This window comes from Vulpes vulpes, chromosome X, assembly GCF_048418805.1.
Source record: "Vulpes vulpes isolate BD-2025 chromosome X, VulVul3, whole genome shotgun sequence".
NCBI classification, from domain to species: domain Eukaryota; kingdom Metazoa; phylum Chordata; class Mammalia; order Carnivora; family Canidae; genus Vulpes; species Vulpes vulpes.
In genome coordinates, this window is record NC_132796.1 from 61,985,689 (window position 1) to 62,012,085 (window position 26,397).

Here is a 26,397-nt window from a genome sequence, read left to right on the forward strand (position 1 = left end):
ATATCAGGAGCTCAATATTGGAAAGAGGTTCCTCTATGCAGAGCTGTTGCTAGCTTACAAAACATCTGCATGTGAATTACAATTTTCCCCCTCTGGGCAACAAATTAGAAAAAAAAGGCCCTAAAAAAAAAAAAAGAAAAAGAAAAAAAGGCCCTCTCTTTCATCAGACATAAGCCCCTTCAGCACAGTTTAGAAAAATAACTGTACCTTTAGGTGAAGAAAAAGGGAGAAAAATCCTCCAAAGAGAATACAGCTTCACAACAGGGCCCATATCTTTAAAGGCAGAGAACAGTTGAATTTTAGTCCCCATCTGCTGCCTAATCTAGTCATGTTTGCACAAATGCACATATGATGCAACCTTGTGCTTCCTTTGGGTTTTTGAAGTGCCAAAATATCTTCAGAATAATCTATAAGGTTGTTTACTTCATTTCCTATTTATGTTGCCTTCAGTTAAGAGTCAATGGAAAAAGTTAAAAGAATTGAAACAAAGTAAAAAAGGTCAATATGATTACTTGGTTATTTGGTAAAAGAATAGAAACTGTAAGCTAAAATGGGATTATTATTGTGCTATTTGTGTCTATGTTTTCAAGTTAAGAGTTAATAAAATCTATTTATGTGTCAGAAATTAAGGACTATTCATTGTTTAGTAGTGTGTTGTTTAACCTTCATGTATTTGTGATCTTTTCAATTTTTTTTCTTTTGTTTGACTTCCAAGTATCAGCACTGTGGTCAGAAAATATGCATGGTATTATCTCAATCTTTCTGTACTTGTTGAGGCCTGATTTGTGACCCAGTGTGTGATCTATTCTGAAGACTGTTCCAGGTGCATTCCAAAAGCATGTGACTTTTCCTGCTTTAGGATGAACTGTTCTGAATATATCTAGTAAGTCCATCTGGTACAGTGTGTCATTCAAAGACATTCTCTCTTTGTTGATTTTCTGCTTAGGTAATCTGTTCACTGCTGTAAGTGAGGTGTTTAAGTCTCTTTCTATTATGTAATATTATTAATGAGTTTTCTCATGTTCATTATTAATTTATATATTTGACTGATCAAAAGTTGGAGGCATAAATATTTACAACTGTTAGAACTTCTTATTGGATAGACTCTTTTATTATCATATAGCACCTTTCCTCATCTCTTGTTACAGTATTTGGTTTAAAATTCAGTTTATCTGATATAAGTATGACTAATCTGGCTTTCTTTTGACATCCATTTGCATGATAAATATTTCTTCATCCCCTCACTTTCTTTCTGCAGGTGTCTTAGGTCTAAAATGAGTCTCTTGTGGGCAGCACATTGATGGGTTTTGGTTTTTCATACATCCTGATTCCCTGTGTCTTTTGGTTGGAGCATTTAGTTTATTCACATTCACAGTGATTACTGATAAATATGAAATTAATGCCATTGTATTACCTATTAAGTTGTTTCTGGAGATTTTCTCTGTTCCTTTCTAATCTTTGTTACATTTGGTCTTTCTTTCCCACTCAAAGAGTCCCCTTTAATATTCCTTGCAAGGCAGGTTTAGTGGTCATAAATTCCTTTTAATTTTTGTTGTCTGGGAAACTGTTTATTTCACCTTCTATTCTGAATGACAGTCTTGCTCAATAAAGTATTCTTGACTGCTAATTTTTCCATTTAGCTCATTGAATATATCATGCTACTTCTATCTGATCTGCCGAGTTTCGGTGGAGAGATCTGCTGCTAACCTTATTTGTCATCTCTTGCAGGTTCAGATTTTCTTTTCTCTTGCTGTTTTCAGAATTCTTTCCTTATCTCTATATTTTTCAAATTTTAGTGCAATATGTCTTGATATAGGCCTGCTTTTGTTGATTTTGATGAGAGTTCTCTGTGCTTCCTGGATATGGATGTCTGTTTCCCTCCCCAGATTCGGGGAGTTTTCAGCTATAATTTCCTCAAATAAGCCTTCTGTCCCTTTTTCTTTCTTCTTCTTCTTCTTCTTCTTCTTCTTCTTCTTCTTCTTCTTCGAGGACTCCTGTGATACAAATGTTATTATACTTTATGGAGTGCTGAGTTCCCTAAGTATACATTCATGATCAAATATATTTATTTCCCTGTCATTCGAGAACTGAAGGAGCAATACTCAGATGCTCCAGAGGAAATCCGTGATGCTCGGCATCCCCATGTTACTCGCCAGAGTCAGGAGGATCAACATAGGATTAACTATGAGGAGAGCATGATGGTGCAACTAAGTGTTAGTAAACGCGAGAAAGGACGGCGAAAACGGGCAACTGTCATGAGCTTACAACTCCATTCCCTCACATACTTCAGTGACATCAGTGCTTTGACAGGAGGAACCCCTCATCTTGATGAGGATCAGAATCCTATCAAGAAGCGGAAGAAGATACTGAAGAAAGGTCGGAAGAAAAAAGGTTTTCGGAGGCGGCGGTGATTATGGGTGTGCATATTTATATGTATATTTGTTGTCATCCTGGGATACTTCTTTAATTTCACTATATGTAGGTTTTATTCTCTTGGAATTCCTTGATTGTTCTGGATATGTGGAAAGATATTTATTAATAAAATTGATTTTACTTATGAAGCCCCTTTTGCAAAAAAAAAATGGAGCTTAAAAAAAGCTCCATTATTTTCCATAATTTTGTCTTTTATATCACTTGTCATTCATCTACTTCTTCTATCCTGTGGTCATTACATCCAGTTGATTTTACATTTCAGTTGTAGCATTTTTTTTCGATGTGCCTAGTTTTTAGGTCTTTTTTTCTCTGTGGGAAGGGGCTCGCTGATGTCTTCTATGGTTTTCTTAAACCCAGCTACTATCCTTATGATTGCTACTTTAAATTCTGCTTCGGGCATATGACTTCTATCTGTTTCAATTAGATACCTGGCCATGACCTTTCCTTGTTCTTTCTTTTGGGGGATGAATTCCTCCATCTTTGCATTTTGTCTAGGTCTCTTTCTTCTCTGTGTTAAGAAAGCAGTTATGTTTCCTGCTCCTGAGAGTAGTGGCTTTATGGAGAAGAGATCCTATACTGTCCAGAGTCTGACACTTCAGGAAATGTTTCTGGCATATGCTCTGTGCACTCTGCTGCTGTGTTTTGGCTGCTCTTTTCCTTAAATCAGTCCTCTGCAGAGTTATTCCTTGCCTGCAGTGGGGAATGCTTGGACCTTGTCCAGTATGTGGCAAGTTTTACTAGATGTACTCTGGTTTTTTGTTAGGAGGCCTGATCCCATTTCCAGTGGACCTGAAGCTTTGCATATCTCTATGGTCAATAGACTTGGTGTATGCAAGAGGGTAGTTTGTGCTGGTCTTCTAGGAGAGTCCTGCTGCTGCTCTGGCTCTCAGTCACACTTGCTGTAGTACAGAAGCACCTGCAAAGCACAGGGGGCAGGGTTGGTATAAGCAGCTAAAGCCTCCACTGTAGGTAGTGTGGTGCTCACTGACATCCATCTGTGCTGCTGAGTGAGAGAGAAAAATGGTGCCGCTCTCAACCTCATCTCCAAAGAGGGGAGTTTCCACCCACCACTATCCAGGAAGCCCTGATGGAAGAGTGAAAAATCTCTCCTTACATGTCCCAGGCATCCTTCAGATCCCTCCCTTCACCCTGTGTCTGGGTCATCTGCCTACCCAGAAGCGCAGTGCACCTGTTTTATCTCAGGCACACTGGCTGAGTTTCAAAACTCTAATTTTTAGGGACATATCACGTGCAGACCTGTACTGATCCTCTGGCTGATGATCTGGCTACACTGTGGATGGTACCAGTTTGTCCCAGAAGGGCAGTTACACAAAAGAGAGCTGCAACTTGGAGTTTAGAAGAAGGTGCAACAAAAAGTTGGCATCCAGGTTAACTACCTTCAGCCTGAATTATAATGAATAGGGCAGTGGAATGGTACCTGCTGGCTCTTTTTTCCCTGAGAGGCAGTGCCACTTCTCCCAAATGCACTAAGAGAAGGGGAACTCTCTCTCTCTCTCTCTCTCTCTCTCTCTCTCTCTCTCAGTGCATCCCAGGGGATCCTCAGACTACACTTTCTGCCCCCAGGCCTCTTCCCTCCTCCACAGGAGCAACATTATGCCTGCCAGGCTCCACACCAGCCACTATGTGGAATTCTAAAACTGAATTCAGTTTTTGAGCTCCATTGATTGTAAAAACTCATGATAATCAGCTCCTCTCATTTTCCCAGTCAATGGTTTTGGAGACGTGTTTTTCTTGAGCAATCCCCTGTGAACTACTCTCTCTCTCTCTCTCTCTCTCTGTATCTCTCTCTCTCTCTCTCTCTCTCTCTCTCTCTCTTTCTCCTTATCTCTCCTCTGTCTGTGATCAGGGCTCTTATCTTCTGCAGCACCTAGGATTCTTTTCTGCCCTAAATCATATCTCCACACCTCCTACCTTCCACAAGTGGTCTCTTTTCTCCCTCTAGTTGTGCAATTTGTTCTTTCAGTCCTCAGATAAATTTCTTGGGTGTTTAGAATGATTTGATATTTAACTAGCTGTGTTTGAGGGATTAAACAAGTATAGGGTCACCCTACTGCTCTGGCATCTAAGCTCCCTCCAGGGTACTTTAAGATATATAAAAATTTTAACTTTGGAGTAAATTTTAGTTGTGAAAAATAAACTCTTCTCCTTTTTGGGATTATATAAACGCTACAGAATAGAAATTGAGAGGAAATGATTAATATTTGTGACACTGAAGGCAAGATGATGGATTTTCTTTATAGGCAGAGTACTTTGTAGACCCATTCATTCAACTGTTTGGAGAAACTATCAGATGATATTGAGAACATCCTGATAGACATCTTATTACTTCCTACTACATTTAAGGCAAATATAGTGGATAATTTTCTTGAGGAAATCTTAGATTCCACAGTGACAGCTGAAATAGAAATTGTGGGTATAAGTGACTCATAGCAGAGCTAATGCATGTAGTGGCAATCTCATTTTGACAGCTTGAAAGCAGTAAAACTTATCTGGTATCAGACACAAAATGCTATTCAGTACTTTCAATAACATTCTGGAATGCCCATTTTAATTCACCTTCATGAGATGGGCAATTACTACCTATATGCTGACTGGTTAGAGTCTAGTGTTTTCCAAAATAGTTTGGAAATTCTTTCTGAAAAAAATAGCAAGACATATGAAAAAAATATATTTTCTGACCTTTGAATGTGGATCACAAGATCTCTATACAATTATGGTACAAGTGTCTCAGTAATATATAAAGTTATAGAGATCTACTACTTTAAAATATTTAATTTGATCTGTGACTTGATGTCTATTGGTGCTTTCTTTTCTTGTTAGACTTTCAGCAGATATGCTATCTTTTTTGAAGCAGTTTTCTATTCCTTGGGAACAAAGTTTTGTTTGTCCCTGAATGCCTCCTCAGTGGTTAATACAGTACTTAACAAAATATGTTAAGTAAACTAAGTCCCTGTACATTGATTGATTCATCAATACAGTAATGCACACTGAAAGTGAATGTATAACATCTCTCCTAGTTCAGAAAGGCTCATGACTTCAGTTGATTTTAAGTTCCAATTATGTCACATACATCTTGAACTTTTCTATCACTGTTAACATTTTCTTCCTGTGAAACTTTGATTTCTAAGACAAAATTACCATTCAAATATCCCAGAACATAGCCAATGTTTCTCAAGAGGGATGTTGTTGATATTTGAGGGGAGATGTGTGTATAAGTGAAGGACAAATCTTGCTTTTGAGGTACTAGCTCAAACAATGCAGGATGTTTAGCATGCCTGACTCTTCCTACTAAATACCAGTAGTACTCTCAAATTGTTTTGGTAACCAGATATTTTTGTACATTTTAATAGTATGCAGGGAGGATTGAGGGCTGCCTCTATTGAGATCCACTGAATAAGTGACATATATTAATTTGCATTTGAATTCAGTTTATGGGAGTATCTACTATGTTCTGCAACTTACTCTGGGTGCCAAGAACCATGCAAAGATGAATTTATTCATACTTTATAATTTCTGTTATGTTTCAGACTAGTAGTAAAACAACAAAACAACTTATGTCATCAAATAAATACAATATAAGGAAGATTTAAGGGGAAATGAGAAAAACAGAAGAAACTGAGTTTGATATTTGAAGGGGATGCAGGATTTTAAGTTAGAAGTGATAAGGAAGATTTTAGGCATAGAGCATAGCATAACAAATGCATAGACATGGGAAAATTCAGGATGTTGGCAGGAATGTGAAGTTTGGCTTAGTTGAATAGGGAGTATTTATATGATACTAATTCGAAATGGATACAGATTATTAAAGACCTGGAGATCCAGTTAAAGTTTTAGGAGTTACATTGTAGAATAGAGAGCCATTGAAGACTTTAGATCAAGGGAGGGAAATGAAACACTGAGGCAATTCTTAACAGAACTTTGTCATTATAGGTTAGATTTATAGATAATGACAATACATTTTAAGTGGTACAGTCATCAACAGGGAATGGGAAATAATGCTTTGCTGCTTAGATAGCTGAAAAGTCTGCTAATGGTCAGATGTTTTGGTGTGCAAAAAATAAGAAAAGGAACTTATCAGATAGTTTTTACATGTTGATATATGTTGATTGGTTAGTGGTTGCTAGCTGTCTAAAGTAGTATGTCATAAAGGATTCTATGATTGAATCCTAGCTTAAGTAGAGTGTAATTATCAAGTAATTACACTTGACATCGTAATGGAGTTTAAGAGTAGAAGGATAAGTGTCCTGTATCTGACATCCCTATTACAGAGCAAAGATTTTAGCCCAAATAAGAATCTAGAAAGAAGCTATTATAAAACTGAGAGTCATTTCAGACAACTACTAGTCACTAGAGAGTGTTCTACAGACTTCATTCATTCTTAATATCTAAGATATTTTGGTGTTACAGTTTTTCTCAGTAAGATCTGCATACATGGATTATAATTAATTATCAATCAGTATCTCCCAAAAGAAAATAGCTTCTCCTTTTCAAGTTTGCTTTGGTAATTCAGGGTCTTTTATGGTTCCATACATATTTTAAGATTGTTTGTTCTATTACTGTGAAAAATGCTATTGGTATTTTTATAGGAATTGTATTAAATATGTAGGCTGCTTTGGGTAGTACAGGCATTTTAACAGTATTTCTTATTCCAAACCACAAACATGGAATGTCTTTCCATTTCTCTGTGTTATCTTCAATTTTTTTCATCAGTATTTTATAGTTTTCAGAGTATGGGTCTTTCACCTCTTCAGTTAAGTTTATTCCTAGCTATTTTATTCTTTTTGGGTCAGTCGTAAATGGGACTGTTTTCTGTTTCTCTTTTTGATGATTCATTATTAGTGTAAAGAAAAGCAGAAGATTTTTGTATATTGATTTTATAACCCCAACCTTATTGAATTAATTTATATGTTCTAGTAGTTTTTTAGTAGAATCTTTTGGATTTTCTATATAGTATCATGTCATGGCAAATAGTGAAAGTTTTACAACTTCCTTACCAATCTGGATACCTTTTTGTTTATTCCTGTTGTCCAAGTGCTGTGACTAAGTCTTCCAGTACTATGTTGAATAAAAGTGATGAGAATGGACATCCTTGTCTTGTTCCTGACCTTAGGGGAAAATCTCTGTTTTTACCCATTGAAAATGATTTTAGCTATGGGTTATTCATATAAGGACTTTATTATGTTGAAGTATGTTTTCTCTAAGCCTACTATATTGAGGGTTTTTATCATGAAAGGATATTATACTTTGTCAAATACTTTTTCTGTATCTATTGAAATGATCATAAGATTTTTATCCTTTCTCTTATTGATGTGATGTATCACACTGATTGATTTGAAAATATTGAACTTCCTTTGCATCCCAGGAATAAATCCCACTTGATTGTGGTGAATGATTTTTAAGAAATATTGTTGGATTCAGTTTGCTAATATTTTGTTGAGGATTTTTACATCCATGTTCATTGCAGGTATTGGTTTGTAGTTCTCTTTTTTGTAGTGTCTTTATCTGGTTTTGATCTCAAGGTAATTCTGGCCTCATGGAATGAACTTGGTAGTTTCCCTTCCTCTTAAATTCTTTGGAATAGCTTGATAAGAATAGGTACTGACTCTTCTTGAATAGTTTGGTAGAATTTGTTTGTCATGCCATTTGGTCCTGGATTTGTATTTGTTGGGAGATTTTTGATTAATGATTGGATTTCATTGCTGCTAATCCACCCATTCAAGTTTTCTATTTCTTCCAGATTCAGTGTTAGTAGGTTATGCGTTTCTATAAATTTATCCATTTCTTTTATGTTTCCCAATTTGTTGGCATATAAATTTCCCTTTTATTTTTTAAATATTTATTTATTTATTTTAGAGAGAAAGATAGCAGGAGGAGGGATGGGGGATAAGGGAAAGTGAGAGAAGAATCTCAAGCAGACTCCTTGCTGAGCTTGGAGCCTGATGTAGGCCTTGATCCCATGACTCTGAGATCGAGAGCTTAGCTGAAATCAAGAGTCAAATGCTTAACCAACTGAGCCACCCAGACACCCCAGTTGGCATATAATTTTTCAAATATTCTCTTATAACTCTTTGCATTTCTACAATGTCAATTGTTATTTATCCTCTTTCATTTGCAATTTTGTTTAATTTAGTCCTTTCACTTCTTGAGATGAATGTGGCTAAAGGTTTATCAATTCTGTTGATCTTTTCAAGGAACCAGCTGCTGGTTTAATTGATTTGTTCTACTGAATTTTTATAGTTTGTTATTTATTTCTGCTCTAATCTTTATAATCATCTTTCTTCTGTTGATTTTGGATTTTGTTTGTTGTTCTTTTTCTAGCTACTTTAGGTATAAGGTTAGGTTATTTATTTGAAATTTTTCTTGCTTCTTGAGACATTGCTATAAGCTTTCCTATTAGAACCATTTTTGCTGTATCCTGTGAATTTTGTACCATTGTGTTTTCATTTTCATTTTTCTCTATGTACTTTTTGATTTCTTCTTTGATTTATTGGTTGACTCCTTTCATTGTTTAGTAGTATGTTATTTAACCTCCACATACTTGTACTGTTTCTAGATTTTTTCTTGTGGTTGATTTCCAGTTTCATAACTTTATTTTAAGAAAAAAATGTGTGGAATGATTTCAATATTTTAAAATTTGTTTAGACTTATTTTGTGGCCTAATATGTGATTTATTCTGAAGAATGTTCTGTGTGCAGGTGAAAAGAATGTATTCTGCTGTTTTAGGATGGAATGTTCTAAATATATATGTTAAATCCATTTGGTCCAGTGTGTCATTCAAAGCCATTCTTTCCTTGTTGATTTTCTGTTTGAATGATGTGTCCGTTGATGTAAGTGGGGTGTTAATATCCTCCAGTATTATTGTATTATTATTGATTAGTTCCTTTATGTTTGTTTTTAACTGTTTTATGTATTTAGTTGTTCCCATTGGGAGTGCATGAATATTTATAAGTGTTGTATCTTCTTGTTGGATTGTCTCCTTTATTAATATATTGTCCTTTTTTGCTTGTTATAGTCCTTGTTTTAAAGTCTATTTTATGAAATGTATTTATTGCTACCCTGGCTTTCTTTTGACATCTATTTGTGTAATAAATATTTCTCCATCCTGTCATTTTAAATCTTCAGGTGTCTTTAGGTCTGAAAACAATATCTTGTAGGCAGTATTTAGATGGGTCTTATTTTTTTTTACCTATTCTGTCACCCTATGCTTTTGGTTGGAGAATTAAATCCATTTACATTCAAAGTATTTATTGATAGATATGTACTTTCAAAGAAATATTTTATCTATTTATTCCTGAGAGAAAGAGAGAGATAGAGGCAGAGACACAAGCAAAGGGAAAAGCAGGCTCCATGCAGGGAGCCCGAGGTGGGTCTTGAACCTGGGTCTCCAGGATCAGGCCCTGGGCTGAAGGCGGCGCTAAACCACTGAGTCACCAGGGCTGCCCAATAAATATGTATTTATTGCCATTTTGTTGCTTGTTTTGTGGTTGTTTTGTGGCTTTCCTCTGATCTTTTCTTTTGTTCTTTTTCATGGCTTAATGGCTTTGTTTAGTGATATACTTGGGTTCTTTGTTTTAGTTTTCACATATCAATTACTGTTTTCTGATTTGTGTTTTTCATTAGGTTTGTATATACCATCTTCTGTATATAATAGTCTGTATTAAGTTGATGGTTGCTTATGTTTAAACTCATTTTTTACTCTTCTCCCCTCCCTCCATGTTTTAGGTATATGGTGCTATATTTTACAGCCTTTAATTTTGCGAATGCCTTGAATACTTTTATAGGTATACTCATTTTTACTGCTTTGGTATTTCCTACTTTTCATACTCTTACCTATGGCATTTCCTTTCCATTCAGAGTCCCCTTTAACATCTCTTGTATGGGTGGTTTAATTTTGATGAACTCCTTTAGCTTTTGTTTGTCTGAAAAAAACTCTATCTCTCCTTTTATTCTGAATGATAGCTTCATGAGATAGAGTATTCTTGGCTGCAGATACTTTTCCTTCAGCATTTTGAATATGTCAAGTCATTTTATTCTGGCTTGCAATGTTTCTGCTAAAAAGTTCACTAATAGATTTATGTGATTTCCTTTGTATGTGTCCTTTTATTTTCTTGCTGGTTTTAAAATTCTTTATCGCTTCTTTTTACCATTGGTATAAGCTAGTTAAGTAGTGAATGTGGGCACTGTGTGGGTTCCCACAGGTGGCATAGTTTCACTATTAAATGTCGAGGTGTTGAATGGTTTTTATTGATTTTTTGGGGAGGTCCTATCTATCTGTTGGATCTGAATGCCTGTTTCCTTCCCCAGATTTGGGAAGTTCTCAGCTATGATTTGTTCAAATATAATTTGTTGTCTTCTCTCTCTCTCAGCCTTTTCTGGTATCCCAATTAGACATATATTCTTCCTTCTCAAGCTATCATTTATTTCCCTAAGCCTTTCCTCATGGGCTCTTGTTTTTCTCTTTTTTCCTTATCTTCCTTCCTTTCCATCAACTTGTCTTCTTTGTCACTCACTCTCTCTTTTGCCTCATGAAGCCTAGCAGTTAAAGCATCCAATTTGGATTGCATCTCATTTAATCTGTTTTTAATTTTGGCTGGATTAGATCTCAATTGTGTACTAACAAAGTCTCTAGAGTCCTTTATGCTTTTCTCCAGAGTCACTGGTAGCTTTATAATTGTACTTCTGAATTGTATTTTTGACATCGTATTAAATCTGAATTCTGTAACTTTGTGGCAGAGAGTATTGTTTCTGGTTCTTTCTTTTGTGGTGAGTTCTTCCTTCTAGTCATTTTATCCAGTGCAGAGTGGCTGTATGAGCGGACTGAGTCAAAAATATCAACCACAACCTAGGATAACATACACCCTAGATGATTCTGAAGAGATTTGAGACCAGAAAATAAAAAGAAGAACACAACAAAATAAAACAAAAGGACCATTAAAGTGAAAATCAAATTTTAAAACAAAGTAGTAAAAATAAGAAGCAAAAAAAAAAAAAAAAAAACAAAGAAGAATATCTTTTCTCTCTTTAATTGTGGAGTTTGTTCTGCCAGTTTTCAGTTCATTTCTCTAGATTATTTACACTAATGTGAGTGTTATCTAGTTGTGTTGGTTGGATGAGATGAGCTCAGGGTCCTCTTACTCTGCCATCTTTGCAGCCTTCTGAAGTGCTGTTTAATGATTGTCTATAAGTTTCTCTAAAAGATTGTCTCTCCCTTTCCCCACTCTCTTTCTCTCTCTCTCTAAAAAAAAAAAGAAAGGAAAGGAAAGGAAAGGAAAGGAAAGGAAAGGAAAGGAAAGGAAAAGAAAAGAAAGGAAAGGGGGGAAAGGAAAAAGTCCTATGATGGACCTATAGCTAGTTTTCCCATTGCTTGCTCATTTAGCTTTATAATTTTTTACCATTTTTTTCAAGGCAGTTTATTACTACAATTTTCTTACTGTATTTTAAGTTGAGTTCTGTTGGATCTATCTAGCATCTTATGTTTGACTATTGTTATATAACATCAAATCAACGTGATAGTTTTCTGTTGGTGCCAGGTTTGTATTGTGCATTTGAAATTCCTGGCTCTCTTTGGAATCTAATTTTGTAGCTTACTCATCCTAGTATGTCTAGGCTCCATTACATATGGTTTTTATGACTTGCTAATGTGAAAAAGCTCTCAGTTAAGATGCTAACAATCTTCTGTTGCTTGAAATTCAGTAAATGAAACGTTTTAAAATGCATTTGATGTCCTTTTGGCCTCTTTTTCCTTTCAAGTATATATCAATTCCTTATAAAATAGGAATTGATATCTATATAAGATAGATGAAATTTTCTTAATTGATGAATTTCAGAAAATTTTAAATAGTTTTGGCTACAGAAGCATCTCTTTAATTTTCAGTTGTAGTATTGGTTTAAATAATGTAATTAGCCAATTTCTGACTAATACTACTCAGCAATACATAGATTTTTTCCCTGAGTTCTTTTCAGTATTTTATTATTGTCTTCTAGATAAAGTCATAGCACATATAAATAAGAAACCAAATTAGATTAAAAATAGCCTATTGTATTGACCTATATACAATATGGTGGATTTTAGGAACATAAAGCATTGATTGATGAAACTGAATTACATGCTGCATATAGTGTTGAGAAATACTAGATAGCAGTTACATTGTGCAGGATATATGTATGTGAAAATATTGCCCCATCATTCAAATTTATTCTAATCTCTTATCTCTTTGCTTAACTAATGCCTACACTATTTCTCATTCACTTAACTCTTGGGGCATATTTCTTTTAGCGTGAGGTACATGACACTAACATTTGTTGTGTGTTTTTCTTCAGTTGCATAAAACAAAACTGTAAGCTATTTAAATGTAGCAATTGTGTTGTGTTTCTTCCTGTCTCCCACAGTTTCTAACAATTACTTTGCACATAGAGAACATTTATTAAATATTTTCTGAGAAAATATATGATTGAGATTAAGGAATGGTGAGCTATACGTATGGATTATGATCTTTTCAAGAATTCACTGATATGGATAGCTGGCTGCACTTAGATTACTTTGAGTTGTGGTCAGCTGTCTCACATATTTTATGGGTGTCATAGAAGCCATTTCCAGTCTTAAGCCATTCATTTACTATGACAAGTAGTATAGCATAGTGACTAAAAGCATGAGATATGTAGTTAAACTTCTTAGATTTAAATCCTGACTCAGCCACTTACTAGCTGTGTGTTCTTCAGTAAGTGACTTACCTCTCTTAAGTCAGTTTTTACATCTGTAATGTGGGAATAATAGTAGTTCCTATGTCATAGAGTTGTTGCGAGAATTGAGTTAGTATATAAAAAGTGCTTAAAACAATGTTGAATGTTAATTATTATTATTACAGTGGATCTTGCAGCTTCTTAAACTAAAAGAAAAAAACTCCAATCATTTTTATTTATAAACAAAATACACAGGTTAATCTTGGTGGCTTGTGTCAATCCCTGTACATATACAATGGGGTCATGACTATATGAATTACTGATATATATGGGAAAATAAATTTAAAATTTACATAAGCACATGCATGCACATATTTATACATATACACAATGTTTAAGAATAATACTGTGACTCAAACGTGTAAATCAATATTGTTAATATAAGCTCTAATGGGACAAAGTGACAGGGATAAAAATAAAACCTAGGTAAGTTTGAATGTATATGCCACATAAATCAATTTGAAAGTCAGATTTTCAGATTTATAGCTGAATTTTCAATTTTAAAATTTATCTTTGGCAGTAATTTGAACATCATCACTATGAATGTGTGGAAGTCTATCAAAATACATATGGTTTTACAAACCTGGAAGACCGGGTGCCAGATATTGAGGATGAGATTTCTGTCTTTTATTGATGGTATCACTTTGAAGGGACATGCTGATTATGGAATCTTAATCAATTCTTGGGCTTGCTAAATGTCTTCTTGGATATTTGCCATGGATTTTTTGCATCATAACATTGAGCTTCTTCAGTCTTCATGTGTCCTTAAAGAAATATCCATGTCTCTGATTAGCAGGCTTTTCATGCTTATATCATAATATATGTTAATCAGACCAACTTGCTAATTATTCCATTAATGGCTTAAAAGACAAATGTTTAAATGAAAGCAAAATGATGTGTATGGATTCCATCCAAAATCCCATAATCAAAGGATGCAGGCTCTTGTTTGGTGAAGTGATGGAACTGGTTTCAGGTCCATATTTATTATCTGGTCCATATTACTTTCTAAGGAAGTTTTAAAAAAAAGTCCATATTTATTATCTGGTCCATATTACTTTCTAAGGAAGTTTTAAAAAAAGGGTTTATAAAAACAAAGGGAAAGTAACCTGACTCAAATAACTGACATTTACTATATCAGATACTCAATCGACTATAGAGACTAAGTTGTTTTACTAAATTTGTATACATCACAATTCTTTAATTTATTCCTACAATCTTGTTGACAGTATATTAAATTTTAGTGCAAGTATCTGTTGCAGTTCATAAAACAGAATGTCTCCCTGGGGTGTGTGAAATATTCAAGGCACTATTATTCATTTGCCAGAAACACATGAAGAGTAAAGAAAATATAAAATCCTTTCTGATCAGCCATTCAACATTTAAATATATTTACTGAGTCAAGTGTCAAGTATATATGAGCATTATTCATAAGAATATATGTCTCATTCTATTGGACAAAACTATATATAATTTTCTCCTAGCCAATTCCTAGCTTAAAAACTGGCTAATACAAATCTGTTTTTAATCATATTTAACAAATATAACAACTACTGTAAGGTCTTCTATAAGTTAATAGGAAGATTATCTTGGGAAACTTAGCTTATTTTGACATAGTTACACAGCTTCCCCAAATAGCCAAAGAAACTTTGAAAAAGAAAAGCAAAGCTGGAGGAATCACAATTCCAGAATTCATGTTGTATTCACAAAACTGTGGTGATCAAAACAGTATGATACTGGCACAAAAATAGACACATAGATCAATGGAACAGAATGGAAAACCCAGAAATGAACCCACAATTATGTCAATTAATTTTCAGCAAAGTAGGAAAGAATATCCAATGGGAAAAAGGCAGTCTCTCCTCTTGATATTTTCTATTTACTTTTAGCCACTCATATATGTGCTTTCATAAATCAATACTTAAAGGAAATAATAAACTTGAAAAATAAGCTGACAGAAATATACCCAAGTTTAGGTGGGTACTTTGTAACTCTTTTAATAATATTGCTAGTTATTTTATAGTGTGGAGCAGAGAAGTATTCTCTATTATAAAGCTCTAAGGAACAGAAATGGGAAATCTGAATAAATAAGCTGATAGAAATTTGGTTATTCAAGGTGGCTTTACTTTAAAATTTTTAAATGCAGTGAGAAATTTTACTTCTTTATGAGTAATTTAAAATAAAAAATAGTTTTATACCTTTAAAGGGCAGATCGCAATAAGAATTAAACTAACAAGCACCAAAAAAACAATCTGGTTAAAAAAGGGGCAGAAAAAAATTTAAAAATAAAAAATAAACAGAATACCTGAATAGTTACTTTTCCAATGAAGACATACAGATGGCGAACACACACACATGAAAAGATGCTCAACATCACTAATCACAGAAATGCAAGTAAAAGCCACAATGAGACACCACCTCACACCTGTCACAATCACTAAAATCAAGAAGATAAAAAGCACCAAATATTGGCGAAGATGTGGAGAAAAAGGAACTCTTGTGCTCTTTTGGTGGGAATATAAATTGGTCCAGCCACTGTGGAAAATAATATGAAAGGTCCTCAAAAAACTAAAAATAGAAATTCTATATAATCCAATAATTCCACTATTGGATATTTACCCAGGGAAAATGAAAACACTAATTCAAAAAGTTACATGCACTGCTATGTTTATTGCAACATTATTTATAATATCTAAAACATGGAAGCAACTTAAGTGTCCTCAAAAGATGAATGGGTAGGAAAATGTAGTAGGGAAAAATATAATATATTTATATTATTATATATATATGAGTTTATTATGTATTACATATATGTATTATATATATGAGTATATTGTGTATTACATATATGTGGTACATTATATATATATATATATAATGTTGTATAAGAGGAATGAATAAGAAAAAGGTTTTATATATATGTGTGTGTATATATATATATATATTATATAAATAAAATGGATTACACAACCATAACAAAATGAGATGATGCTGTTTAAGACAACATGGATGGACCTATAGGGTATTATGCTAAGTGAAATAAGTCAGACTGAGGAAGACAAATACCATATGATTCCATGAGTGGAATCTAAAAAAATGAATAAAGAAACAAATAACAGAATTAGAACTATAAATATAGAAAAAAAAACTGATGGTTTCCAAGGTAAGGGGTATGGAGGAGTTGGATAAAATGGGTGAAGAGGAGAGGGAGATATAGGCCTCCAGGTATGGAATGAGTAAGTCATGGGAATAAAAAAATAGACTATATGGAATATGGTCAATGATACTGTAATAGTGATGTAATGAGACAGATGGTACCTATGCTTGTGGTGAGCATAGCATAACATATAAACTTAAAAAAATATATATATATAAACTTGTCAAGGGGATCCCTGGGTGGCTCAATGGTTTAGTGCCTGCCTTTGGCCCAGGGCATGATCCTGGAGTCCCGGAATCGAGTCCCACGTCGGGCTCTCGGCATGGAGCCTGCTTCTCCCTCTGCCTGTGTCTCTGCCTCTCTCTCTCTCTCTCTCTCTCTCTCTCATAAATAAATAAATAAATCTTTAAAAAAATAAAATAAAAAAATAAACTTGTCAAATCATTAGGTTGTACAACTGAAACTAAAGTAACATTGTGTGTCAATTATACTCAAATTTAAAAATAAATAAATAAAGAGAATGAAACAAAGTAAACTTAATAGAGTCATTGATAGGCCTAGTTTTTAATAAATAGGTAAGAATGCAAATATTATTTAATTACCATATGAATAAAATTAAGTATATACTTGCAAAGTACTTGCCAAGTTTTAAAAGTAGTTTAAATATACTTCATAAAATATTATTATATTATCTAATTAGCAAATTATCTAAAGATATTATGAAGTTAAACACTTCTGAATTAATTATTTTTATAAAAGCAAAGTAATGGGATTTGTATTAATCAGTTTATATCCTTAGTTCCCAGGATATTAGCCACACTTACTTTCACAGGGAAGTTCAACATCAAATTGCAAATAAATTATGATAAGTTTTGACCATGTCCTCTGTACTCCTACTCTTATTATGTATAACCAAAGGAGAATGATAATTTCATAATTTATTTAGTCTTTTGATGCATTTAGTTATTCATAGCTCAGCCTTCCATTATAACAGATTATATTCATTTTTCTCCATCGTGTAATACATTGTGTTACTCTTGGATCGTCTCATTACTTCTTTCTAAATGGAGCTAAAGATATGGACGAACTAATTTACTAAAATATATATCTGAATAATTTTGGATTTTTTTCCTGTTTTAATTATAATTATGTAGCAATTTACCCAAGAGATTGTACCCACCCAAAATAGTTTACATATATTAGCTATATATATTCTTAATTGATAAAATTCTAAATGTTAAAGCAGTCACAAATCAAAAAACACATTTATATCAGTTCAATTAAGTCTAATTTAAATATTATCACAATAGATTATAAATATACTTTCAGTTATAATCTCTGACTGTAACTATATTTAAGTGTCTCTTTTATAAATTAAATTTTTCAGGGCAGCCCGGGTGGCTCAGTGGTTTAGTGTGGCCTTCAGCCCAGGGCATGATCCTCGAGTTTGGAGATCAAGTCCCACATCAGGCTCCCTGCATGGAGCTTGCTTCTTCCTCTGTCTATGTCTCTGCCTCTCTCTCTCTCTCTCTCTCTCTCTCTCTCTGTCTCTCATGAATAAATAAATAAATAATCTTTAAAAAAATTGTACTTAATCATTTCTGTAAGGATGTACAAAAATTTGTCCTTCATAAGACTTTATAACTAAAGATGCTGAATTTAAGATGGACTGTTGGAATAAAAAAAAATAGCTCATTGATGACAAAAAGCCACAAGTAATTCTATACTGGTAGAATTGTATAATTATCTTTACAAGGAAGTAGAGTCTCCATTTTCCTTGAAATCTCCCTTACTTCTTTTGTCTCTTTCAGGATTGGATTATAGTTTTCTGGCATATGGAGAAATCTTTGAAAGAGCAGAAATCAATGGGGAGAAGCTACTTAACATCACCCGGCAAAAACTTAAAGAACTTGGCATAATCCAAACTGACCACCAGGACATCATATTAAAAGCAGTTGCTAATATTTGTAAAAAGGTAAGTGTAGCACTGTCCTGTATTGCCTTTCTTTCTAATTAACAAAGATAAATATATAAAAGAGTGTGCTTCTGTCTGATACATGCTCTACAGTGAATTGCAGTTTTTTGCCTTTACAGTTCAGAATTAATTATGACTGATATGGTCTCTCATTATTCAGCTCAAAAATTCTTTTTTTAATAAAAAATTTTATTTACTTATTCGTGAGAGACACAGAGAGAAAGAGAGGCAGAGACACAGGCAGAAGGAGAAGCAGGCTCCATGCAGGGAGCCTGACGTGAGACTTGATCCCAGGTCTCCAGGATCATGCCCTGGGCTGAAGGCAGTGCTAATCTGCTGAGCCACCTGGGATACCCATCAGCTCAAAAATTCTTTGGGCCCTTCTTAATCCTATATTTAAATCATGACACTGTCTGAAGTGGTTGCTGTTTCTTGTTCTGCCTTGAGGATAATATGTCCCATCATTCCTGGGAAAATCAAGAATATTCTGCTTCCCAGAATTGAAAGTTATATATGGAGGTTCTAGGAAATAAACTCACACATTTTTATGAAATCAAAGGATTAAGAGGACAGCTATATCTTCTGAGGATCAAAATGAAGAATGGTAAGGGGGTTATCAAGGCAAGACACAAAATTCTAGACAGGTGTCATTGCACCTAAAAATAGAGTTGTCACTTTATATAATAGCTAAGTCAATCCAAAATTCAATAATAAATACAAAGAACAACCTGGCACTGTTTAACAAAGATGAAGAAAACTTGGAGTTTTCATTATTTCAGGGCTGTGATCAAATCCATCTATCAACAAATACTGATTGAGGACCTTCAGTTACTTGAGTAATTCAAGCAATGTTGTATGCCTAATTGTATCCAGTGAGTTTCATTTTCCACATTTTCATTGGACAGGCTTCAAACTATTTCCACGTAGTCTGACCTTTTTCAGTCAGCGTAAAAGGGTCTAAGTCCATCCATGTTGTTGCAAATGACAAGACCTGATCATTTTTTGTGGCTGCATAATATTCCATTGCATTTATATACCACTTCTTTATTCATTCATTAATTAGTGGACACTCAGGTTGCTTCCACATTCTAGCTATTGTAAATGATGTTAGAGTAAACATAGAATTGTGGATATCTCTTTGAATTAGTGTTTTCATTTTAATCGGGTAAATACCCACTAGTTGAATTGTTGGATCATATGGTTTTTCTATTTTTAATTTTTTGAGGACCTCCACATTGTTTTCCATAGCAGCTGTACCAATGTATATTCCCACCTACAATTTGTGAGAGTTCCTTTTTTTATAATTTGTATTTTTAAAAAGATTTTATTTGTTTACTCATGAGAGACACAGAGAGAGAGAGGCAGAGACATAGGCAGAGAGAGAAACAGGCTCCGTGCAGGGAGCCCAATGTGGGACTCAATCCCCCGGGACTCCAGGATCATGCCCTGAGGCAAAGGCAGACACTCAACTGCTCAGCCACCCAAATGTGCCTATGAGAGTTACGTTTTGTCCACATCTTCACCAACACTTATTTATTGTCTTTTGGATTTTAGCCATTTTGACAGGTATGAGGTGATATTTAATGTGGGTTTGCTTTGCATTTCTGTGATTTGCATTAGTAATACTGAGCATTTTTTCATGTGTCTGTTGTTCATCTGTCTATCTTTTTGGAAAAATGTCTACTCAGGTCCTCACTCATTTTTACAATGGAACACTGTGTACTCCCTTTTAAAGTAGTCTCTGAAAAAAAAATAGTCTCTGTGTATCTTTTCCATCATAGTCTTTATAAGATTATGACAATATGTGTATTTGATTATGCTTTAAATCCTATTAAGTCAGGTATTCAGTTGAGACTACAGGTAAACACCATGAGAATCCTAGCATACTGCCTGAACAAATTTAGTGTGTTAGTCCTAAAAGGGTTTAGTTTTAAACACCAGTTTATTTCTATATATATTATGTATTTTATTTTTAAATATTTTATTTACATTCAATTTGCCAACATATAACACCAGGAGCTCATCTCATCTTGTGCACTCCTTAATACCCATAACCCAGTTACCCCACCCCCCTACCTACCTCCCCTTCTTCAACCCTTTGTTTGTCTCCCAGAGTTAGGGGTGTCCCATAGTTTGTTTTTCTCTCTAATCTTTCCCACCCTTATGGTCCCTTTCACTATGCCTTATCTTCCACATCTGAGTGAAATCATATAATCGTCTTTCTCCAATTGACTTATTTCATTCAGCATAATACCCTCCAGTTCCATCCATATCAATGTAAATGGTAGGTATTCATCCTTTCTGATGGCTGAGTAATATTCCATTGTATGTGTCTGTGTGTGTGTATATATATATATATATGTACATTATATGTATATAAATATATGGTATATTATATAAACCACTTCTTTAGCCATTCATCGTCAAAAGACATCTTGGCTCCTTCAACAGTTTGGCTATTGTGGACATTGCTGCTAGTAACATTGGGGTACAGGTGTCCTGTCATTTCACTACATCTATATCTTTAGGGTAAATACCCAGTAGTGCAATTGCTGGATAATAGGGTAGCTATTTTGTCTTCTTGAGGAACCTCCACACTGTTTTCCAGAGTGACTGTACCAGCTTGCATTCCCACCAACAGTGTAAGAGGGTTCTCCTTTCTCCACATCCTCCTCAACACACGTTGTTTCCTGTCTTGTTAATTTTAGCCATTTTCACTGGTGTAAAGTGGTATCTCATTGTGGTTTTGATTTGTATTTCCTTGATGCAAAGTGATGTGGGGCATTTTTTCATGTGCTTGTTGGCCATATGTAGGTCTTCTTTGGAGAAACGTCTGTTCATATCTTCTGCCCATTTCATGATTGGATTGTTTGTTTTGGATGTTGAGTTTCATAAGTTCTGAATAGATCTTGCATACTAGCCCTTTATCTGATATGTCATTTGCAAATATCTTCTCCCATTATGTAGGTGGTCTTCTAGTTTTGTTGACTGTTTCCTTTGCTATGCAGAAGCTTTTTATCTTGATGAAGTCCCAATAGTTCATTTTTGCTTTTTGTTTCCCTTGCCTTTATAGATCTATCTTGCAAGAAGTTGCTGTGGCCAAGTTCAAAAAGGGTGTTGCCTCTGTTCTCCTCTAGGATTTTGATGGATTCTTGTCTCACATTTAGATCTTTCAACCATTTTGAGTTTATCTTTGTGTCTGGTATAAGAGAATGGTCCAGGTTCATTCTTCTGCATGTAGCTGTCCAATTTTCCAAACACCATTTGTTGAAAAGACTGTCTTTTTTTTCCATTGGATAAAATGCTTTGTTGAAGATCACTTGATCATAGGGTTGATGATCCATATCTGGGTTCTCTATTCTGTTCCATTGATATATGTGTGTGTTTTTGTGCCAGTACTATACTGTATTGATGATCTGAGCTTTGTAATACAGCATTAAGTCAGGCTTTGTGATGCCCCAGCTTTGGTTTTCTTTTTCAACATTCCTCTGGCTATTCAGGCTCTTTTCTGATTTCATACAAATCTTCGGATTATTTGTTCCAACTCTGTGAAAAAAGTCCATGGTATTTTGGAAGGGATTACATTGAATGTGTAAATTGCTCTGGGTAGTGTAGGCATTTTCATAACATTATTTCTTCCAATTCACAAACATGGAATATTTTTCCATCTCTTTGTGTCTTCCTCAATTTCTTTCAGAAGTGTTCTGTAGTTTTTAGGATATAGATCCTTTAACTCTTTGGTTTGGTTAGGTTTATTCCTAGGTATCTTATGCTTTTGGGTGCAATTGTAAATGGGATTGACTCCTTAATTTCTCTTCCTTCAGTCTCATTGTTAGTGTAAAGAAATGAAACTGATTTCTGGGCATTGATTTTGTATCATGCTAAATGACTCTATGAGTTCTAGCAATTTGGGGGTGAAGTCTTTTGGGTTCTCCATGTACAGTATCATGACATCTGCGAAGAGGGAGAGTTCGACTTCTTCTTTGCCAATTTGAGTGCCTTTTTTATATCTTATTAATTCTTTCAAAGAACCAGATCCTCGTTTTGTTGATCTGGTCCATAGTTATTCTGGTCTCTATTTCATTGGGTTCTGCTCTAATCTTTATTATTTTTCTTCTGCTCCTTGGTTTAAGCTTTATTTGCTGTTCTTCCTCCAATTCCTTTAAGGGTAAGATTAGCTTGTGTATTTGAGATTTTTCCAATTTTTTGAGGGAAGCTTGTATTAGATCTGTTTCCCTCTTAGGACCACCTCTGCTGTTTCCAAAAGATTTTGAACAGTTGTGCTTCCATTTTCATTAGATTTAATGAATCATTTAAATTCTTCTCTAATTTCCTGTTTGGCTCATTCATTTTTTAGTTGGATGCTCTTTAACCTCCAAGTATTTGAGTTCCCTCCAACTTTCTTCTTGTGATTGAGGTTATGTGTGTGTGTGTGTGTGTGTGTGTGTGTGTGTGTGTGTGTTGTTAAGTTCTAGTTTCATAGCATAGTGGTCTGAAAATATGCAGGGGATATTTCCAGTCTTTTTGTATTGGTTGAGACCTGATTTGTGACCCAGTATATGGTTTATTCTGGAGAAAGTTCCATATGCATTTGAGAAGAATGTGTATTCAGTTACATTAGGATGGAATGTTCTGTATATATCTGTGCAATCCATTTGGCACAGTTTGTCATTCAAAGCCTTATTTCCTTGGTGATCTTCTGCTTATAAGATCTGTCCTTTGCTGAGAGGCCCATGTTGAAGTCTCCTATGATAATGTATTATTATCTATGTGTCTCTTTACTTTGGTTATTAATTGGTTGATATAATTGACTTATCCCACATTAGTGGTATAAATATTTATAATTGTTAGGTCTTCTTGTTGAATAGACACTTTAAGTATGATATAGTGATCCTCTTCATCTCTTTTTTTTTATTTTTAATTTTTATTTATTTATGATAGTCATACAGAGAGAAAGAGAGAGAGGCAGAGACACAGGCAGAGGGAGAAGCAGGCTCCATGCGCCGGGAGCCTGATGTGGGATTCGATCCCGGGTCTCCAGGATCGCGCCCTGGGCCAAAGGCAGGCGCCAAACCGCTGCGCCACCCAGGGATCCCCTCTTCATCTCTTATTACAGTCTTTGTTTTAAAATATAATTTATCTAATATGAGGATTGCTACCCCAGCTTTCTTTTGAGGACCATTTGCATGGTAAATGGTTCTTCACCCCCTCATATGGTGTCCTTAGGTCTAAAATGAGTCTCTTGTAGACAGTATATAAATGGGTCTTGCTTTTTAATCCAGTCTGATACTCTGTGTCTTTTTAGTGGATCATTTCACTCATTCATGTTCAGATTGACTATTGAAAGATACGAATTTAGTGTCATAGTATTACCTATACAGTTCCTTTTTCTGCAGGTTGTTTCTTTCAGCTAAGACCAGTTTGTTTCTATATGGTAGACTTATATTAGAGACTATTGATTATGTCAAGAAGTCAAGTAGTTTCTCCTTATAGAACAGAATACCATTTAAAAATATTGGATGAAAATAAATATTTGATGATAGATGAACTCTAATAGTCTTGATTTCTTTTTTTTAATAATAAATTTATTTTTTTATTGGTGTTCAATTTGCCAACATACAGAATAACACCCAGTGCTCATCCCATCAAGTGCCCCCCTCAGTGTCTGTCACCCATTCACCCCCACCCCCCGCCCTCCTCCCCTTCCACCACCCCCAGTTCATTTCCCAGAGTTAGGAGTCTTCATGTTTTGTCTACCTTTCTGATATTTCCCACCCATTTCTTCTCCCTTCCCTTCTATTCCCTTTCACTATTATTTATATTCCCTAAATGAATGAGACCATATAATGTTTGTCCTTCTCCAATTGACTTATTTCACTAAGCATAATAGTAGGCAGCCATTCTCTAGAATATCATGGCATCAAAATTGTTTCTTGTCCTTAATATCATAAACTCTTGTGGTTGTGCTACCATGTTACCCATCCTTAGCAGCATGTTCAAAGGATATCCTTTTGATTAAAAGGGAAAAAAGGATTTGTAATGTATCAGTACTTCATTCAAAGTATTTAGATATATATGAAACTGAAGATCCTAAAAACTTATATCCTTTAATTGTTTCCTGACTATGCTTATCTTCCCTAGGATCTGTCTGAATAAAAATAATTTGGCTGATAATAATAATAATTTTACCATAAACCATATTTCATTGAATTTAGGATGCAGCCATTGAAGTGTGCCATTATATCATTTGCCACTTTGAAAGAAAAAAAATACCAATTAAGCTTATCCAGTGCTTTCTCTTCCCATATAAACAATCACATCCTGACTTAAGAAATTTTAAAATTCAAATATACATCTGCCTTCTCCAATCAATGAAATATGATATTTTGTAAGTTTATATGGTCCCTAAGGTATAGGTTGTGATAATATTTTGGAAGATCAAACTGAAAAGGAACTCATGTTCCTAAAGGTCATAGATAAGATTTCATATAGCTGGTTGAGCAATAAGTTTTGGCAAGGCTGTCTTTGACTCAAATTCTGAAAATGAGCCATGTTTCATGTCATATCATATACTATATATATCATCATATTTTAGCTGGATATCTAGGACTTCCAAGGTGGAATAAATGATAACCTCACTAGAAGAAAAATTCTCAAAATATATGACTGGAAAATAAACAGAAAAAGTGGTGAGGGGACAGGATTTGAATAACAAATTATTTCTTATTAAAGAGGAGTATATTTGTTTTATTTCTGTGCTTTCATGGAGGGATAAAACTTGAAAAATGAGAGAAGACATCAGCAATTGTGGAATATAGCTATTCTTCTTGGTGTATACTTAGTAGAAACTCATCATAATTTCTTTAATACCAAATGGAAAGTAGATACATGGATCACATGCATACAGATTTTAAATATATGATAAAAGACAAAATTAAGCAGTGTAGATAAAAAGAAATAATGTCATAAAATAATCTGTTTTTTAACACATTCTCTATTATAATTTTAATGGATTTAAAATATGGTTTATGTGTGGTTAGAGGGTGGAAAATCAGGGTTAAAAATATAATTTTGAAGGCTGACACCATGCCAAGTGATAGTGGAAATCTTGGGAAGTGTTGGTGGAGATCAGAAAGCTCAATTTGAAGATTTTGAAGTAATAATCTTAATATAATATTACTGACTTTAACTTTACTTCATATTATTATTGACTTTTAACTTGATTATATTTAGCAGGGAACCATTTATAAAGTACCATTCCATATTCTATTCTGATTTTAACAACTCAAAGATAAGAAAAGAACATCAGGCATTCTAAAATACATACCAAAATCAGACATTTTAAAAGGATGAGGTTAAAAAAGGAACATTAGGGACAGTTGCTGTCATGTTTGTTTTATAGATGAAGAAACTGACGGTCATAGAGTTTCTTTGTTTTACTCCATGATTGATGAATAGATGATGGAGATAGATCCAGAGTTCAGGTCTTCTGTCTCAGTATTCTTACACTCAATCAAAGCAGGAACCAGAGAAGAGATGAAAATGGGCAAAGGAGAGAATGAATGAGGGATCTAGAGGCTATCAAAAGAGCCAAGAAATCACCAGAAATTAAGGAAGATATATGTCTGTGGAGAGAATTTTCAGCAGGGTAAAATATTACCAAAGAGGTAAAAGAAATTCTGTTACAATCTTATGGGTAGTAAAGTTTGAGGCAAAAATTTTCACACATTAAAAATGAATTGTTTGACAAGGAGAAATAAGTTAACCAAACATAACAAACTTATCTGTGCTACTTCTGTTGGGTCCTTCTTAAACATACCATTTTCTTCTCAGGCTATTGCTATTATCCAGTTTGCATATTTTAAATCAGCTAAGCAGGAATAAAAAATTGTTAATTTTTATACTTAGCCATATTCATCCTTTTTTTGTTGAGAAACTAGTATTATGTATTATTAAAAGCCTTGTTAGGACCTTTATGTCCCTGGTGGAAGATCTCTCTTTTCTCAGAAGACACAGGAACATTTAGTGGAGGATGCCAATGTATAATTACATTTTTTAAACTGTATATTCCCAT

General features: G+C 34.3%; 1 protein-coding gene across 1 annotated transcript in view; it reads left to right on the plus strand.

Moving 5' to 3' along the window:
• The window catches only part of LOC140596112 (uncharacterized), a 271,369-nt gene that overhangs the window by 48,842 nt on the left and 196,130 nt on the right, over positions 1-26,397 (plus strand). Inside the window, exon 2 of the mRNA XM_072743503.1 lies at positions 18,160-18,323. Coding sequence (XP_072599604.1) covers positions 18,160-18,323 — 164 coding nt within the window. The remainder of the gene's footprint in view (positions 1-18,159; positions 18,324-26,397) is intronic.